The sequence below is a fragment of the Malania oleifera genome, chromosome 4, assembly GCF_029873635.1.
Source record: "Malania oleifera isolate guangnan ecotype guangnan chromosome 4, ASM2987363v1, whole genome shotgun sequence".
Taxonomy (NCBI): Eukaryota; Viridiplantae; Streptophyta; class Magnoliopsida; order Santalales; family Ximeniaceae; genus Malania; species Malania oleifera.
In genome coordinates this window covers 114,527,165-114,541,233 of record NC_080420.1, presented here as the reverse complement: position 1 = coordinate 114,541,233, position 14,069 = coordinate 114,527,165, and the positions used below count along the sequence as shown (strand labels likewise).

Genomic DNA, 14,069 nt, shown 5'->3' with positions numbered 1-14,069 from the left:
TCACTCCATCTTGTGGCCCACGTACTACTGGAGGAGTTCCCTGTGGTTTCTGAACCTTTTTCTGCTTCTTTCGGCCTTTTGGCCTACAAGAAGAACCTTTCTCAGTCACAAGAGCAAAAGTTGGCTTCTTGATGAGGCCCTCACCTGCTTGAAGCTCTTTAAGTAGTTTTGCCAATGAGTAAGAGAGCTTATTCATGTTGTAATTTAGTAGGCAAAACTGCTTAAACGAGTCAGGTAGCAATTGGAGAACGATATCGACCTAGGTTTCCCCATCGATTTCAGCTCCAAGAATCTCTAGCTCATTGAGAAGACCAATCATCTTCAGAACGTGATCCCTTACTGGGGTCCTTTCTACCATAGTAGTATTCATGAGTTCCTTCATAGCAGTATGCCTAGCAGCATGATTTTGATCCCCAAACATTTCTTGGAGTTTCTGCATTATATCATAGGCAGAAGGCATAGACTGATGCTGATGTTGCAAAACATTCGACATAGATGCCAAAATGTAACACCGCGCCATCTCATTAGTCTTAATCCACTTCCGGTAAGCCTGAGTTTCCTCATCGGTTTCCCCTTCACCGGGTTTCCGTGGACATACCTCTGTGAGCACATACTTGTACTCCTCTGCAATCAACACAATATCCAAGTTCCTTTTTCAGTCAATATAATTAGGTCCAACCAGTTTGTTTTCTTTGAGAATAATTGCTAGAGGATTGAAAGTCATTTTAATCCTGAGAACCACGTATTATAATAAAATATGATGAACAATAATAAACTTTTAACTCAATTAAAAGAATATGGTTCCCTCTACCAATATTTTTCTTTTAAATAATCTGTCAGCAACCTAGCACACCGCGAGTAATATGCCTTGATGGGAGGTCGTCTATTACTCAACATTTGTGTAGACAGGTGAGGACCTATTAATTTTACTATCTAGGCAAGTGACTATACCAAATAAAATTAAACTGTTGACTTTGCTGTGGTCCTATAAACAATAGCAGTGACTTAGATGGTGAGAATACTATTATTCATAGCTAAGTGTATACCATCACATAACACTAGTCCTATTGTCCCGTAGTGAATCCCCCAGATGGAGAGGTGACCCAATACTAACAATTACTAGAGTTTATACTTGGTGAGTCTGTAATTAATTCCATCCAATGGGGAGAAAGATACTAATATCATTTCATAAAATTAATTACATCACCAATAAACTAGTGATGGAGACCATGGGATTTATACGTAATAAATTCCCTCACCTACTTAGTTATTTAATTCATGAGGGATGCAAATTTGCATGTGTTTAATATTCCAATAAATTTAATATTCTAATATTGGTAACTAAAATACACGCAACAAATAAAATTCCAAATTCCCTTAAATTATTTTAAAAAATATTTTTATAATTTGGGAATTAATTTTATTCTCTAGTTGCACATGCTTAAACCAATATTGAAATATTAAATCTTTCATGCTAATGACATAACATAAGAACAAAAAACACGCCAAGCAAGCATATATAAATAAGAAATATGATATAATAAAAATCCCGGCTATTATCGTCTAGTAGCTCGCATCATAAAACAGTGATTCCTTGCTTGCCATTGCGGGGTGTCGGTGTTCAGCGGGGGTCTGGCTTGTAGAATGTGGCTACAAGTCTATTTTCAAATTCAAATTCAAATTCCAATTCCAATTCAAAATTCAAAATTCAAATTCAAATTCAAATTCAAATTTAAACCGCAACACTGTTCTAGGGTTTTTTTTTTCTTTTCCGCCACTACTATGCGTCACCAGCGACCATCTGATCACTATTCTGCAACTAGGATTTCACCCAATTTTCGCCACTGCTATGCGCCGCAACTATGCCTGCGTCTCGGATGAACGTGTGACAAATTACAGAATCCGATACCTCCATAACCAGAGTTCACATGCTACGAGTGCCTCCTTCTCAGATGAGGCTGCGTCAGATTATAGAATCCTTGCAAATTTTTAAACAATCGCAATCATAAACTATACATTCGTGTGACCATAATAACCGGGCAGAACGCTGCGAAACAATAGTTAGCGCATCCACACGTTCTACCCTACGCATGCAATGGTTCGAAAAATGAAGAACATGGTATTATTATCCGTATACAGTATTAGCCGAGGCTCTGATACCAATTGAAGGGGCTTGCTGCGGAATAGCCCTAACATTTGGTTGTAGTGCATACGGATAACCAAAAAAAAACCGATCTTGCATACCCGGGTTAAAAAAAATTCGATCTTTCATACTCGGATCACAATAAAAATTTGATCTTGCAAATCCTAATTACATGATTAGGATCACACCTGCGAGATCTCTCTGGTTTGATCTCAAATCTGCAAGCACGAAGAAGAACTCCCAAATCTACAAGTATGAAGTGGAACTCTTGATGACAACCAGGGATCTTCTACTGTATTCTTCAAACACACCTTGCTCCTCAGAGAGTGGGCTCGTCAGCGGCGGCTAGGGTTTGCTTCTCATGAAGACGTTTGCCTCTGTGTGTGTGTTTTCGTTTAACCCTCTCCGCTGAATGGAACGCGTGTATATAGGCTACAGTAGGGACCTCTGGGCAAATATGACTGGGACTTCCAACGTAATTAAGAATTCCTAATCCAACCCGAATTAATCCTTAATTACGTTAATTACAATTCATACCACAAAAGAATTATAATTGCACTCCCTATTATATTCGAAATTAAATTTCGAACTCTTATTATTAAATGCTTATTTATCTCCCCACATAAAGACTACGGATACCCGTTTATTAAATTAAATTACTTGCAATTTAATTAATTGACATATTAATTCCTTGAGACCTTCCACTTAACTCATTTGATGTGTCGGATTCAAAATCCACTTGCAGGGTTTGACACAATCAAAACTTATAAGCTTCCTCAAGGGGGTATCATCAATCCCGATACTAGGACGTGGATTCTATCAAGAATTAATGTTCACCATACACATAATGTCATTACCCAACTCGCTGAGTTTATTGATCCTCAAAGAATCTTACTCTTCTATGAATCAAAGTAATAAACACTACATGTACATAATCATATCAGGATTAAGAGCATAAGCACTCATACTAATCATGAGGTATTAATTGTTTTATATAGTCGATATAAAAACAATTACCTCAAGACGATCCTGTTCAATACACACAAAGTGTACTAGTACAAAGAGTTGGAACTATACCATTCCTCATAGTCAAGACAGGCCTATTAAAACCTTGTGTGCTATAGTCCTACTAATGGTGTGTCTAATTCCATTTAAGACTGTGAACAATAAACTTATATTCTATAAGAACTAATGATCTAATCTTCTGTGTGTAAGTCGTACTCTACACAGTAGATCACCTACTATATAGAATAAAAGACACACACGCATAATCATTAAATAGATAATGTCAGGCAAACATTGCTCACAGAGATTCTTGTTAAAATGGAATAATTGAAGTTATTAATAAACAATAAAATTGATTGCATAAAGCATGTCTTTCAGTATAAATCTCCAACACATTTGACTCACGATCTTAGTGCTAATTCTTTCCTTTTATATTCCTTTATTTGGAAAGCTAAGGTTTCTTAAAGAATGAAGGTTTTCACTTGGACTGTTACTCTGGATAAAGTCGATGGATTCAATACTAAAGATTGCTTTATAGGAGAAGGCCAAATAAGGCACTACAACCAAATACATTTGTCCTGTGTTGTAGAAGTAGGGAGACATGTTCACATTTGTTCTTACATTATCCTTTTTCATGGAATATGCGAAATAACCTGTTCAGAGTTTTAGGTGAGAATCGACTTATCCCCTTTCTTTTTTGATGGCTTTTGTAGTCTTCATTTTAAAGGTTTTGGGAAAGGAGGAGAGGAAAGCTCTTTGGTGGTGTATACTCTTCGCAATATTGGACATTTGGTTGCTGCTACTCCAACGTTGAAGAAGAGTGGTTTTATCTTGCATTACTTGGGTGTAATGTAAATGGCTTCTAGATGGGTCTCTTTACCCAATATGTTGTGATACTAGAATGCTTTGCTTCATTAGTTTTGTTTGTAGATATTTTTCTTTTTGTTTTGTTGTTTCCTTGATTTATTGGAGAATGCCTTTCTTTCCATGCTGTACCTCTCTTTCTCTTAATAAAATTCTTATTAAAAAAAAAAAAAAAAAAAAAAATCTCTGTAGGTAGGATAATGTTTTGGAAGAATTTCAGTATTGAACTAGCAGTTAATCATACTTGATGGGAATATTATGTACTTCTGGCAAGTAAAATGCCAAAGGGTGTATTTGAGTGTTCCAAACAGAAGGAATGCACAGATGGTGTGACTGGAGAAGCCTGCCTAGCAAAGCCTAGTGTGAAAAGACTACCTAAGGCTTAGACTTCTATTTGGATAGTGCATGGAATTAGAAAGGGTGGATCTATGAGGATGGTTATATCAAACTAATGCTTGGCTTCCAAAGCTTAAGCTATTGGGGAATGGGCCAAGTGCACCACTTAACCTACATCTGCACACAACAGTTGTGCCTGCTTTACTTAAATGCAACTAGGTAAATCAACACACACAAGTTTAAGCGACCAGTTTAGTATAAGCAACATCAATACTAGGAATGAACAGTGCAACAATGCAGAATTGAGCAGCATACACCAGCACAGAACAGCATTCCAGAAGTTAAAAGGTTCAGAGCTTCAAGAGGCAGCTAATGACCACTGAACTGAAGCTACTGTATCCCAGATTCCTAGGAGGAACCACGGACATAAGTAGTCTCTCACTAATCCTTCCAAAGTTGGCTTGGACAACTCAGAACAGAGCAGACAATAACTATGGAGTGCTGGCACTAAAACAGCAGTGCAGGCACTCGGTAAGCAACCTTGCAGCGGCTAAAAGCATACACAGGGATGACCAGGAGATCACACACTCACAAGTGACTAGCAGAGGAAGCACGCAGTCACAGTATCGCTGCTCGACAACCAACCAGAGGAAGCATCAGAACAGCAACAACAGTCCGCAGGAAAACAGTATGCGACTGTCTTTACATCAGGAAACTACCATGAGCCACATGACACTCACAAGATTTGCTCACGGTTGAGAGGAGAAATGTTAGAAACTCTAAAGTACTCCCAGACCAGAAAAGAGATCTATATTTTAAAGTCAACAAGGGAGAAAATGTAAGAGGTGTCCCCCTAGGTATACTGCTCAAGGGGAGTTGGGGAGGGTGGCAAGGCATGTAGGTTTCATAATGCCATTTATGGTCTTCACACTTCAGCAGTCTCTTTAAGCCTTGTTTGAAAATTTTTATATGGTGGTCTTTGGACTCTTTGCATTTGGTTTTATTAAGTGCTACTTTGATAATCCGGTCTTTGTTTGCAAAAAGGAGAGAGATGTGGTACTTCTAGTAGTTTATGTCGGTGACATCATCATCAACTGGCATTGACTGAAGTGGGGGGCTTCAGGCAAAATTTCAAATCAAGGATTCGTGTACTCTGCATTACTTTCTTGGCGTTGTGATTATATGGTGTAAGAAGGGCTCATAATTATCTTCGTGAAAATAACATTGAACTTGCTAAATGAAGACTGGTTTGTTGGTAGCTCAACTGGTTGATACTCTTATGGATCTGAATGTGAAGTTATCTTTGGATGTTTGATTGGACTTTGAAGACAAACTTTGATAAGCAGTTGGTTGGCAGGTTGATCTACTTGACTGTCAGTAGACCTGCCCTATCATTTGTTGTATGGGTGGTGAATCAGCTAGTCAAAAATCTAAAGCAACCACATTGGAATGCTGTTTGCAGGATTACGTGGTACCTTACAAGTTCTCCCCCTTGAGGTTTGATATATAAATGTACTAAAGCTGTGAGATCAAGTGGATGCACTAATGCAAAATGAACTGGCTCTATTGAAGATTGAAGGTCTAGCATTGGATGTTGTACATTTGTGGATGTGTTACTACTTGTCTTAGAAAAAAAGGTAGTAAGATCCAAACCTGAAGTAGAACACAAAGATATGGATCAGTACTGTAAATGAGCTTGTGTGGCTGACGTCTCCTATGTCAGAGATGGGATTCTTGGTAATGAAGCTCATAGATATTTTTTGGTGATAATCAAGGTGTTATTTATGTTGCTAGCAGCCTAGTGTTTCCTCAAAGGACAAAGCACATTGATGTTGATTATCAATTCTCAGGGATGCTATGTTGAGGAAGGTTTTGACTACTCTATTTATGAAATCTATGGATCATCTAGGAGATATACCAGCCTTTTCTAATTGTTGTTACAAATTGGGTTAGGTGATATATCTATATATGTTCAGCTTGAGAGGGAGTACATGATGAGTATGTTATTTTAGTTATTAGGTGGTGTAAGTGGGGGTATCTTTCTCCTTTGCATCCTATTATTATCAATATACAAAGAGGGAAAACCAGGAGCTGTACATTTGCTCCAAACAACTGCTGATTGTAACTTCTCTCTCTAGTCTCTTATTCTCTTCTTCCTCTCTAACCTTGGGTGCTTTATTTCTTAATTGGAACTTCAATTTTATTTCAGATTTGCATTTTTATATTTATGCTATTGAAAAGGCATTACTTTGCAATTATATGGATATTTGATGTGGTACTTGAAGTGGAATTACAAATGCCCTTCTGCCATTCAGCTATGCTGTGCCATTTGGACCATATCCTCGGTTTAATCACAGCCATCATGTCATTTCTAACGTGTTTTATTTGCAAAAATTTCCCCTTGTGTTGGTGCTCATCAATCTTAAATATATCGTTTTACTAAATATTATTTATTTTGAAACACTTTTATTCAATTCTATAGGATTTAAATTTGTTCTAAAATGTGCTTCACTGCTTCTGCAATCATATTACCAGAATGATATCTCAGTCTGTTCATATGCTAATTTTGAACAACCAGCCTCTTGAGAATATCAGAATGATATACAAACACAGCAGTCAAGCCTAAGTCCCACTAGGTGGAATGAATCCTTTCCTATTATTTTGCACATAGGGCAGTATGCTCAGAAAGTCGAGTTTTGTTGACTACAACTATGTTCCACACCTCCACTCATGTTTTGTATCCCTTTCCACACAGCCAGGCTGTATCTTGGATAAAAAACGAGGAAAAAGGTAGTTGATGTCCAATGTAGAACTTCATCAGATTTCTATGATATGGATACTTAGTATTATGTTACAGGAATTATATCTGGTTTGAATTTTAATAAATTGCTGGGCTTATCATCACTAATTGAAACCTGTGCAGGATGGCAGCGGGTGTGAACTTTGATAGTTCCTACCTCAGGGTCCCAGTGTGCTATGTATTTGATTAATTTACGTGACCTAGAGAAAGGGTGTAGTTTGGTATAACCTTTTTTTTTCATATGCTTGACTCAATTTTGCAGGTGTGGCAAGAGTTTTGGATAACTGGAGACTGTGATGGACGAGGTCAGCCAGTGTCAAATCCCGATGGCCCACTGGATCATGAACTCTTCTTGCTATGTGCAAGGGACACAGTCAAGCTGCTGAGGAATCATCCTAGTCTTGCTCTTTGGGTGGGGGGAAATGAACAAATTCCACCTGAGGACATTAACAAGGTCTTAAAAGATGACCTCAAACTCCATCCGTATTATGAAAAGACCAATGAAAGTCACAAGCATACTGAGGGTTTATCTTCAGTTAAGGATCCTAGTCAATATCTTGATGGTACGCGAATTTACGTCCAGGGATCCATGTGGGATGGCTTTGCAAATGGGAAGGGGGATTTCACTGATGGCCCTTATGAAATTCAGAATCCTGAAAACTTCTTTAAGAATGATTTTTACAATTATGGATTCAATCCTGAGGTTGGCTCTGTTGGAATGCCCGTAGCAGCTACCATTAGGTCAACAATGCCTGCAGAAGGGTGGCAGATTCCATTGTTTAGGAGGCTAGCTGATGATTACATAGAAGAAGTTGCAAATCCCATATGGCAATACCATAAATATATCCCTTATTCAAAACCCAATTTAGTTCATGATCAAATTGTATCATACGGGACACCCTCGGATCTTGATGATTTTTGTTTGAAGGTAAATCTAAAGATTTTCTCTGTGCAGGATGCTTGTTGGCCCTAATTCTTTATTTCTTGCTTTAACTTGTACAAAATAATTATCTCAGGCTCAACTTGTCAACTATACTCAGTACAGAGCCCTTTTAGAGGGCTGGACTTCCCGTATGTGGAGTAAATACACGGGAGTTTTAATATGGAAGAGTCAGAATCCTTGGACAGGTCTTAGAGGTCAGTTCTATGATCATCTCCATGATCAAACGGCGGGTTTCTATGGTTGCCGTTGTGCTGCAGAACCAATTCATGTGCAACTGAACCTGGCATCGTATTTTATAGAGGTAATCGATGTGCATGGTCCTGCATTTTTTCTTTTGTGAAATAAAACATGGATTGCAATGTGTTCTGTGTGATGTTGAATTCGTGCATCATAGTCAGTTAAAAATGGTGGTGGTGTGCAATCAATAGGACCCTGCATGATTGTTTTCCAAGATAAAAAGTGAGCAGGAAGTGGGAAAGATAACCAAGTTGAATATTTGGCAACTTGCAAGACGTGAGAGTCTTTTAACTTCATGATGTTAACAAAACATTATTATTAACAAAATGCATTAGATTAATGAACATTCACTCTCTACTAATATGCAATTACTAATGCCACTATCCAACACTATGTTGTCACAAAAATTTCAGAAAATTTATGGTCTTTTTCCCTGCCTTAAACTGGTTGTTTTTAACCTTATTTTTTTGCTGGACCATAAACAGGTAGTTAACACTACCCCAGGGGAGCTGACTAATGTAGCTATAGAGGCCTCAGTGTGGGATCTGGATGGAAGGTGTCCATACTATAAAGTGTCTGAGAAGCTATCTGTGCCACCTAAAAAGACCATACCCGTTGTTGAGATGAAGTATCCAAAGTCAAAAAACCCAAAGTCAGTTTACTTTCTCCTCCTCAAGCTCTACAACATGTCAGATTATGGAATTTTATCTAGGAACTTTTACTGGTTGCATTTGTCTGGTGGAGATTACAAACTGTTGGAGCCGTACAGGAAGAAGAAAATACCCCTTAAGATAACATCTAAGGTTTTCATTAAGGGATCCACTTATGAAGTCCAGATGCATGTGCAGAACACATCAGCGAAGCCAGATACTAGAAGTCTACTGTACAAGAATAATTTTATGCAATCGCATGATGATAGTGATTTTGACATGGGTTCAGTGAAATCCTTGTATTGTGAGAGAGGGGTAAAGAATAAAGTTGGTGTATTTCAGAGTATTTACAAACGTTTCTCAAAGGAAACCGAAGGCTTGAGCGTTGTTGAATTGAATGGAGGTAATGTAGGAGTTGCTTTCTTCCTTCATTTCTCTGTTCATGCTTCGAAGGACCACAAGGAAGGAGAAGACACCAGAATACTTCCCGTCCATTATTCTGATAACTATTTCTCCCTGGTACCTGGTGAGGTGATGCCCATCAAAGTCTCTTTTGAGGTTCCTCCTGGTGTAACCCCCCGAGTTACTCTTCATGGCTGGAATTACCATGGTGGGCATACCATTCATTGAGCTGGGTAAGAGTGCATCTTTCACAGTTGTTGCCTACAGTGCTGTGGAATCATCAGCTGTGTAAATGTATCTTTGAGATTAGCTCATCCACAACCCTAATTGGGAAGAAGGTTCCAAGATTTACATGCATGGCGGTGTTTCTGCTCCTGAAACATTTGCCATGATCGGCGCTTTTGTTGTGTTTTTGTTTGAGTTGTTGTTTTGGTGGGAAGGGGAGGGGAGGTATGTAACAACATATGTGTGCACTTGGAAATGTTAATACCAACCAGTGCCGAGTTCTAAAGATATCTCAATAAATCGGAAATGTTCTGTGCCCTAGCGTGTGATGTGTGTTGCTTGTGACAAGTCACATGGTCACTCAGTTTGTTTAAGGTTCTCTGACTTGGAGCTTATGAAATGAGTTTTTCCATATATTTGGTGAGTGCTATGTGTGCCCATGTTCCTTAACTAAGGGCATTGTTTACTTTCAAAGGTTTTGGTAGTCGTTCATTTGCAATAAGGTTAATGGAGGTATACATATTTTACAATTTTTTTTGGGTTTGGTTTGGTTGGATTTATTGGTAGTTTATTTGGTATTAGTTGGATTTATTGAGATGACCTAGGGAGATTTCAGAGTAAACAAAATTTCGAGCTCATAATTGTGTTGGTATGATTTTGAACACTACAGAGAGTTTCAAGGGGCTAAAAATTATTACATCACGATGAGATGGAGAATGAAATAAAATGAAAATAAATGAACATCATTTAAATTTGTGTCACAAATTTAATTCTATTCTAATTGTAGTTAAAAAAACATATATGTAAGGTTTTCATTGATCAGGGTGTACAGCTGTGCCCAAGGGCAGATCCAAGGGGAGGGTAGTGGGGTGATTAGCCTTGTTAATTATTTAGATGCTGTTTGAAACTTTAAATATTAAGGAAAGAAAAATATCAAGAAATTTGTGTTTTCATATTTAATTATTAAGGAAAGTGTGAAAGAAAAATAAAAATATGTCAAATTATGAATAAAATTTTGATTTTATGCATAAGTAATATTTAATTTTTTTTAATATTTAGTCATAGTAAATTTTTTTTATTTTTGATAAATACTAGAGAAAGAAAATATAAGAAAAATAATTTTTTGTTCCTTATTTTTATTTTCTTTTGTTGAGCAAAATTCTTAATTAAATGGATTCAAATAATTGAGCACTTCAATATAGTTGTTTTTCATTATGGAAGGTAAGAGAATATGTTCCTACGACTTCAGAATATTTAAGTAAAAAATAGATATCATTATAACTTTTAAGGGTATTTTTTTTTCCTATTATTGTGATGAGGGGCTGAGGGCAAAAAATTACCATTTTAAGGTATAAAAACTCATTTCCCCACTTGAATTGGGATTGTCATACTATTTCTTCATTTCCTAGTCTTCCAGTTAAAATTTCAAAAATAAGAATTCAAATTTAATATACCCATTAAAAAATGACTCAACATGCGAGTCCCGGACGTTGGACTTCCTTTTCCATTTCTGACGTTTGATTTTCTCTATTCCAAACATCACCATGGTGCGTTTTGGCCTTCAAGCGCCTGCTTCAGCTGCGATTACAGGCGCGCAAGCGCATTTTAGCCCATACCGTTGATAGCCGTTGCATTCCAGAACTAACAGTAGCATTGTGTCCCATTTCATGGATGAAATTCAGATGGGTGTTTCACAAACTGAAGTCTCCTGTTCCCACTTGGGTTTTCCCTCTCATCTCTCCCTTCAGGACTCTTATTTCCCAAAACCCTTCTTCCCCATCTGGCAGATTTTTTCACAACCACGTAAACATAAGCCTCCTCCTCTCCAGTTGCGGAAGAGATAAAAATCTTCATCTGGGTTCTTCCCTTCATGCCTCCATAATCAAAAGCTTTGAATTTCATGACCTCCACAGTTCAGACTGTGTCCGAAATTGCCTTGTTGTTTGGAATTCTCTCCTCTCCATGTACTCAAAATGTGGGGAGTTTTCAAACGCAGCTGCATTGTTTGATGATATGCTTGTGAAAGACACCGTTTCTTGGAATGTTATGATGTCTGGATTTTTAAAGAGTGGACACATTGAGTTGGGATTTGGGTATTTTAAACAAATGCACGAATCCGGTGTTTATCGATTGGATCAAGCGACTCTGACTACCATATTATCTGCTTTTGATAGTGGGGATTTCTGTTTTGTGAACGAGATGATGCATGGTTTGGCATTTTTAAGTGGGTATGAGCAGGAAATTACAGTTGGGAATGCTCTCATAACATCATATTTTAAGTGTGGCTGTTTTGATTCTGGAAAACGTGTTTTCAGCGAGATGTTAGAAAAGAATGTCATCACTTGGACAGCTGTAATATCAGGTCTAGCACAGAATCAATTTTATGCAGATAGTTTGACAATGTTTGTGAAGATGCGATGTGGACTGGTGAGTCCAAATGCCTTGACATATTTGAGCTCTCTGATGGCGTGTTCTGGTTTGCAGGCATTGAGGGAAGGGTGTCAAATTCATGGGCTTGTCTGGAAGTTGGGTCTTAATTCAGATTTATGCATTGAGAGTGCACTAATGGACATGTATTCAAAATGTGGAAGTGTGGATGATGCATGGCAGATTTTTGAGTCTGCAGATGAACTTGATGCGGTTTCCATGACAGTAATTCTTGTGGGCTTTGCACAGAATGGGCTTGAGGAAGAAGCTATACAAATTTTTGTAAAAATGGTGAAGGCAGGATTGGAGATTGACCCAAATGTGATTTCGGCTGTTCTTGGGGTATTTGGTGTTGACACTTCCTTGGTTCTTGGTAAGCAAATTCATTCTATGGCAATCAAAAGCGGCTTCATTGCTAATCCATTTGTCAGCAATGGGCTTATCAACATGTATGCAAAGTGTGGTAATTTGGAGGAATCGATGAAGGTTTTTGGTCAGATGCCTCACAGGAACTCAATATCATGGAACTCCATGATTGCAGCCTGTGCTCGCCATGGGGAGGGCTCAAGGGCACTACAATTGTATGAAGAAATGAGAGTTGAAGGTGCAGAGCCAACTGACGTCACATTTCTCTCTTTGCTTCATGCTTGCAGTCATGTGGGATTAGTCAAAAAGGGCATGGAGTTCTTGGAATCTATGACCAAAATTCATGGGATCTGTCCAAGGACTGAGCACTATGCATGTGTTGTTGACATGTTAGGCCGAGCGGGACTTCTTAAAGAGGCTAGGAGTTTTATTGAAGGCTTACCTGAGAAGCCAGGTATTCTTGTTTGGCAAGCATTACTTGGAGCTTGTAGTTTTCATGGTGACGCTGAAGTGGGGAAATATGCTGCTGATCATTTGTCTACCTTGGCACCTGAAAGCCCTGCTCCATACATTTTGATGGCCAATATATATTCCTCTAGAGGGAGATGGAAAGAGAGAGCCAGAACTATTAAGAGAATGAAAGAGATGGGGTTGATGAAAAGCACAGGTGAAAGTTGGATTGAGATTGACAAGAAAGTACATAAATTTGTTGTTGGCGACCAAATGCATTCTGAAGCTGAGATCATTTATGGGGTATTGGCACAGTTGTTTAGGGTTATGAGCGATGAAGGATATGTGCTAGATAAGAGGTTTATTCTCTATTGCTTGGATGAAGATGTTTCTTATGATAAAGTTACTGCTGATTGTATTCCATAGATTGTATCTAAAATGGAATTAAAAAGCATCTGGTTATGTTACTTAACTATTGCTGGTTGTATTCCAAAGTTGTATCTATTTGTTAATTGCAAATTAACTACATTTTATACTTATGAGACTTAATTTAGACTAAATTAAGAGGCTATTTTGTTTTGAAACTCAATTTTAAGCTAATTTAATTTGATTCTGTACCTTTTTTCTTGTTTTCAAATTTTTGATTGTTAGGCTTAATTTAATTTAAATTTGTGTTTGTATATTTTGTTGTATTGTGTTGATAACTAGCGTCAAACAAATTCAATTTGTTTTGATTGTTAGGCTTAATTTAATTTATATTTGTGTTTGTATTTTGTTGTATCTGTTGATAATTAGGCATTGAACGAATCCACTTTTTTTTTTTTCTTCCTATAATGACATAATCTCTTCTTATTAAATGTAATTTTCTTAACTTTAATTCTCTGCAAAATTTCACAATCTCTGTTTATTGTTCTTAGTTTAGAGGTGGCAACTTCTTAACTTTCATGACCATCCAGTGGCATAAATTTCCCTTAACACTTATGGGGGATGGCATTGATTTATGAAAGAAAATGATACTGTAGTCAAACCAAGGCAATCTGGATCAATTTTGTAGACCTCGTGCTGAGCTCCAACTATGCTCAGTTTTGTTTACAGTTGAATAGGTTGTATTCCTGTCTAAAGCGAAGTGTATCCACCAGGTGCTAATGTCAACCAAAATGCTTCTTACAACCCCTAACACTCAACACAACACTGGGAAGAGAGAGAGAGAGGAAGAGAAGG

At 37.7% G+C, this 14,069-nt stretch overlaps 2 protein-coding genes across 3 annotated transcripts in view; both read left to right on the top strand.

The window, feature by feature from the left end:
• The window catches only part of LOC131152684 (mannosylglycoprotein endo-beta-mannosidase), a 41,510-nt gene extending 31,491 nt beyond the window's left edge, over positions 1–10,019 (top strand). For both annotated transcript variants that reach the window (XM_058104485.1, XM_058104486.1), the window contains 3 exons: positions 7,411–8,076; positions 8,165–8,392; positions 8,814–10,019. In XM_058104485.1, coding sequence (XP_057960468.1) covers positions 7,411–8,076; positions 8,165–8,392; positions 8,814–9,608 — 1,689 coding nt within the window. In that variant the 3' untranslated portion in view covers positions 9,609–10,019. The remainder of the gene's footprint in view (positions 1–7,410; positions 8,077–8,164; positions 8,393–8,813) is intronic.
• Positions 10,020–11,082: 1,063 nt separating this feature from the next.
• Positions 11,083–13,437, top strand: LOC131152693 (pentatricopeptide repeat-containing protein At3g05340). The gene has a single exon (XM_058104500.1). It carries the CDS (start codon positions 11,277–11,279, stop codon positions 13,272–13,274), a length of 1,998 nt encoding a protein of 665 aa, XP_057960483.1. The 5' UTR covers positions 11,083–11,276; the 3' UTR covers positions 13,275–13,437.
• The last annotated feature ends 632 nt before the right edge of the window (positions 13,438–14,069 follow it).